Genomic DNA, 6,000 nt, shown 5'->3' with positions numbered 1-6,000 from the left:
CCTCCCTCCCTCCCTCCCTCCCTTTTTGAGATGGGGTCTTGAACTCAGAGATCTGCCTGCACCTGCCCCTGGCCCGGTCTCTTGCTCTCCCACCTCCACCCACAAGGACCAAATCCTGTGCCTTATTGCCTTATTCTGTATATTACTGACCTAAATTCCTGGACCCTATATGATTCTGCGTTCATTACCTGTTTTTGCCCTGTGACTTTCTGTATCAGTACTTAGAATTTAATCATATCAGCTCATCCTCCCTTTAACCGCAAATAAAAGGAAAATTTCAACTGTAAAGTTTCTATAGGTGAGATGAGAATTGTGCTGGTATTAATACTTTCACCAGAAACTCCTCATAGTTGAGAATGGTTGAAAACTTCATTTGAGTTTCAGTTGTATTTGTAGCTCTTATTTGCTTATTGTCTTTTTTGAGACATGAACTCACTAGGTAGCCCCTGGTGACCAGGAACACACTGTGTAGACCAACTTGGCCTTGAACTCATAGATCCTTCTACCTCCAAAGTGCTGGAATTAAAGGAATGCCCCACCAAGCTTGCCAGTTTTTATTTTTTATTTAGTCATTTCTTTGTTCATTTATTTAATTTTTGAAAAAGTATATATGTATAGTTGTACCATAAGTTATATGTCATAGGAATTGTATTACACATTTGAGATTAAATAGTTGACTGGTAATGTCTGTCCTATAAGGGCATAACTGTTAAGTATGTAATTACAGGTAGAGTAAGTTGGTTTGTTATCTTTAGCCCAGCCACATAGCTTGGAGCATAACAAAACGTTTTTATTACTAAGAAAATTTGATTCTAAGCTATTAACTTAGGGCTTATTGGGATTGTATGTTACAGGTTTCAGTATGTGTGGTAGTTGAACGAAAACCAGAAAGTCTTTATGAGAGTTAGTAATAATAACATAGGTTGGAGCATTGCATTTTATAAGTTTGAATCATTATTTCATTATTAATTGGGCAATATTTGAAAATTTCATAAATTTGTGTTTATAGAATCTATTTCATGATCTTGTCATGAGAGAATGTATGGTGCCTAACTGTTCAGGTCATGAATGTCCAATAACTGATATTCTTTGTGGTTGTTTACCTAAAGTATACACTTTTGTGTGTTTTTAATGTTAATACAGGGAAAGAGAACAGCCACCTCGGTTTGCTCAACCTGGGACATTTGAATTTGAATATGCGTCTCGATGGAAGGCTCTTGATGAAATGGAAAAGCAGCAGCGTGAACAAGTTGATAGAAACATCAGAGAAGCCAAAGAGAAACTGGAGGCAGAGATGGAAGCAGCTAGACATGAGCACCAGTTAATGCTAATGAGGCAAGGTAAAGGAGATGTGCCAGTGAGATGTAGTAGTCCTTTATTATTAGTTGTGTTTGTGGAGAACAGGGTCTTTCTATATATACCAGACTAGACCTGCTTGTCTCTGCCTTTTGAGTGCTGTGTGCTAGTATTAACTTGCCAATTAGGAGTTCAGAAACAGGAGTTGTAACTCAATATACAAGTTCTGTGAGAACTTTGTTGTTGTTTTAAAAACGGACTCTTCTTACCTGGTAACTCAGGCACTGTTTGAACACCTTATTATCTTGAGTATTGGAATTTCAAAATAGAGCCACAACAGCTGGAGAGAACTTTTCTATTTGTCTTTTTTTTTTTTTTTTTTTGGGTTTTTTGAGACAGGGTTTCTCTGTATAGCCCTGGCAGTCCTGGAACTCACTCTGTAGACCAGGCTGGCCTCGAACTCAGAAATCTGCCTGCCTTTGCCTTCCGAGTGCTGGGATTAAAGACATGCGCCACCACTGCCTTGCCGTGCTGTACTCTTACATTGAGCCATGTTTTGTCCCAAGTTTTTGGTTGCTCATGTGTATAATCTTGGCACTTTTGAAGCCAAGAAAGTGGGCTGTGGTGAATTTGAAACTACCTTGGACTACATAGTGAGTTCTTGTTTGGTTCAGAGCAGTGGTTCTCAACCTTCCTAAGTGCTTCAACCCTATAACATAGGTCCTCATGTTCTAGTAACTTCCTACCATATATTATTCTCATTGCTACTTTTTAATTGTAATTTTGTTACTGTTGTGGATTGAGATGTAAATACCTGTGTTTTCCACCAAAGGGGTTGCAATCAATAAGTTGAGAACAACTTGTCTAGGATATGATCTTTTCTCAAAAAACTCACAAAAAATTTAAAAGACTAAAAAGAATGTGGTGACTGGAGAGCTGTTTCAGCAGTTAAAAGCACTGGCTACTCTTCTAGAGGACCCAGTGTCAATCACTGTATCTAGAACTCTCTGTAACTCAGTTCTAGGGGATCTAATGTCCTCTTCTGGCTTCCTTAGATATCAGCCATGATGTTGTACACACATATATGCAGGCAAAATGTTCATATATACAAAATAAAAATAAATCCTTGGAACAAAAGCAGAAAGGAAACAGTAGAAACAATATTTCCTTAGCTCTTATATGTGCCAGTAATAGAGATTCCACTTTTGGTTCTGAAAACAGAAAAGTAAGGTTAAATAATATTAATATGTAGTTAATATTTTCTAGATCTAATGAGACGTCAAGAAGAACTCAGACGCTTGGAAGAACTCAGAAATCAAGAACTGCAGAAACGAAAGCAAATACAACTGAGGTAAAGGAACATCTAACGTAAATGTGTGTGCTTCAGTGAGAACATTTCTAGTCATTTATTATAAACAAGTCGTAAAAATAGTAGAAATACTAAAGAAAACTTTTTTTCCTATTTGGCCACATGGAAAATTACAATATACCATAACTCTTTTTTGGTGGTTCTTGTTATGATTCTTTAGCTGGTTAAGGTCACTTTGATTGCATTGCAATGTATTGTAAGAATGCTTGTGATTTGCCAGTTTTTCCAGATACACACACGTACATTTGGATTGCTATTCGCCTTGGTTTATTTTGAGTCAGAGTCTCCCTCTGTAGCATGGTGTTGGCTCATCACTCTATTGTATACCAGGTTGGCTTCAAAGCCTAGACCTTCCTGCCTTACTTTTTCTAAGTGCTAGAATTACAGGCTTGTGCCACTATGTCCAGTTTATGTAGTGCTGGGCTCTTGCATGGCAGATAGACATTTTACCAACTGAGTTACATCTCTAGCTCAAGGTATGTAAAGTACTTAGTCTTCAAATTTTCAGAAGTCAAAGTTAATGTTTTTGAATTTTTGGTTGTTGTTGTTTGTTTGTTTGTTTTAAGAGTTCTGTATCTTTTTTTTTTTTAAAGATTTATTTATTTATTTATTGTATGTATGTAAGTACACTGTAGATGTCCTCAGACATTCCAGAAGAGGGCGTCAGATCTTGTTATGGATGGTTGTGAGCCACCATGTGGTTGCTGGGATTTGAACTCTGGACCTTTGGAAGAGCAGTCGGGTGCTCTTAGCCACTGAGCCATCTCACCAGCCCAACCCTAAGAGTTCTGTATCTTAATGTACACCTACATGCCAGAAGAGGGTATTAGATCTCAGTATTGATACTTGTGAACCACCATGTGTTTGCTGGGAATTGAATTTAGGACCTCTAGAAGAGCAGATTGTGCTCTTAACTGCTGAGCCATCTCTTTAGCCCCCAAAGTTAGTGTTTTAAACAAAGCTATGCTAGATGAAAGAAACTTTGATATTTTTGTTTTGTTTTTGGAAAATTATTGTTTTCAAAGTACAATATAAAGAATCTGGTTTCAATTCCCAGCATCTACATGACAGCTCACAACTATCTGTAATTCCAGTTTCAGGGGATTTGACACCCTCACACAGATATACATGTAGATAAAACATCAATTCATATAAAAAAAAAAAATAAACAAGGGCCTTCCCTCCCCAACATTGTTTGTTTATTATGTAACTACAGCTGACCTTGAAAAAGAGTGAACTTGAATAAGCTGAAATTTTTAGATGATAGAATATTTGACATGATGTAGAGGAACGAACTATCAAGTCAGAAGACATAGAAGGAACCTTATATGCCTATTGCTAAGTAAAAGATAACAATCTAAAACGGTCAGGTACTGTATGACTTTTAGTTATAGTTTCATTGCTATGAAGAGACACCATCACCAAAGCAACTACAAAGGACTACATTTAATAGGGGCTGGCTTTCAGTTCCAGAGGTTCAGTCCATATCATTCCTGGCAGGAAGCAGAAATTGTGCTGGAGGAGGGGCTGAGAATTCTACATCTTAATCGAAAAACAGCCAGGACAGCCAGGAGGAGACTTCCTTCCATAGGTAGACAGGAGGAGACTGTCCTACACTGGGCAGAGCTTGAGTACTAGGAGCCCTCAGAGCCCACCTACACAGTAACACATTTCCTCCAACAATTCCACACCTCCTAATAGTGTTACTTCCCATGGGTCAAGAATATATAAACCACCACAGAATCTAGTTACTATGGAAACAGCAAGCTAAGGTCATGATGATTGTGGTTGTCAGAGGTTAGTGAGTAGAGATGAAGATGAGGGAAATTGTTTTAAAAATTTATTTTTATTTTGTATGTATATGAAAATGCCTGTATGTATACAGTAGAAACCAGAATTGTGTATCAGATTCCTCAGAACTGGAGTTACAGTTAGTTATAAGCCTCCATGTGGATTCTGGGAATCTAGGCCCTCCACAAAAGCACCTCCTATTCTCTGAGCCCTCTTCAGGAAATCAGAGTTTTAAGGCAGAAAGACTGGTTTGTATGATGTTACATTTTGTCTTTCTTTAAACTTACAGCATACACATCAAAACTGAAACCTAACAGAACCATTGAACTCTGGGTGATACTGATTTGTCATTGGGGTTCATGGATTTTAACAAATGTGCCACTCTAGTGCACATGTTGTTAGTAGGTTGTTGTGGGTTTAGGAGTGGAGGAAATATTCAGGAATACAATATACTACTCTGTTTTCTTCAGAGCCATAACAGCTCTCAAAAATAAATAAGCAAGCACACTCGCAGGCACACACCCTCGCAGGCATACACCCTCGAATTTACATACAGTTTGGGAGGCACATGAATGTATACATTCAATGGGCACAGGATTATCTGCATGTTTTCAAGTGCTGATATTATAGGTGTGCACCCCCACACCCAGCATTGTATAGCCTTGTTAAGTGAACAGTAACTGTAGTATGAGACATATTTCTCACTATTGGAGCAAGGTCAGAGGTTTTAACTGTAGGTAGATGCTGTACAGTACAGTTCAATTTAAAGGCCTGAAACACTGATGTCTCAGCAACAGTGAGCACACCTGTTTTCCACATTCTAGTAAGTGCCATTTCCTAATAACAAAGACATTCTATCAGTAGTAAGGAAGTACTCAAAACAGGGTAGTTTGTATCAGAAGAACCTGGAAGCCAACATGACAGCTTCTAATAGCCAAACAATTTCATCTAAAGGAGAAAGATGGAGACACTGAGAATGAGATCATTAGCTTTCAAACCATTGAACAAAATTTCTGTAAATTTATACTGCTAAAACTACTGAATAATAAATACATAATGGAAAAAGAGCAACTGTTCACAGCAGAATTCCATTTAACGGAGTAAAAAGAAAAAGATTAAAAGGAATAACTCACTGATAAGTAAATAGTTGTAGTCCTGTGTAATGCCTCTCGTCTCGGGGTATCTGGACACTGCTGCCAAAACACCTGCTCACAGCGGACTGGGTGAAGTCCTGAAAGGATGGAGTTCACAGTCTGCCTCTTCCTTCCACGTTATCAGATACTGCTTCGTGATGGTCAGGGTCCGGTCTGGTTGGGGCACAGGCTCTTTTAGGCTACAGCCTTCCCTGACCAAATCATCTTTAATGAGGCAGCTCTCTAAGAGGATCTTAGCTTGTTTGTATTTCTTCATTGGGGGTAGGTTTGAATGGACACATTTTATTTGGGTAAACTTTATTGGGGGGACAATATCCAGGATGAGAAAAAGGTCATTTGGCTGAAAGTTGCCTCAGTACTGAGTACATGACTGACTACCTGGTTGTGGGT

At 38.4% G+C, this 6,000-nt stretch overlaps 1 protein-coding gene across 3 annotated transcripts in view; it reads left to right on the top strand.

Moving 5' to 3' along the window:
- Pspc1 (paraspeckle component 1) overlaps nt 1-6,000 on the top strand; it is an 88,964-nt gene that overhangs the window by 17,556 nt on the left and 65,408 nt on the right. For all 3 annotated transcript variants that reach the window (XR_003844372.1, XR_003844371.1, XM_029541362.1), the window contains exons 4-5: nt 1,144-1,340; nt 2,563-2,647. Coding sequence is in view for 1 of the 3 variants with exons in the window: in XM_029541362.1 (XP_029397222.1) it covers nt 1,144-1,340; nt 2,563-2,647 (282 nt within the window). In the remaining 2 variants the exon portion in view is untranslated. The remainder of the gene's footprint in view (nt 1-1,143; nt 1,341-2,562; nt 2,648-6,000) is intronic.

This window comes from Mus pahari, chromosome 8 (assembly GCF_900095145.1).
Source record: "Mus pahari chromosome 8, PAHARI_EIJ_v1.1, whole genome shotgun sequence".
Taxonomy (NCBI): Eukaryota; Metazoa; Chordata; class Mammalia; order Rodentia; family Muridae; genus Mus; species Mus pahari.
Note: the sequence above shows the minus strand (reverse complement) of the source record. Positions and strands in the feature narration are given on the sequence as shown.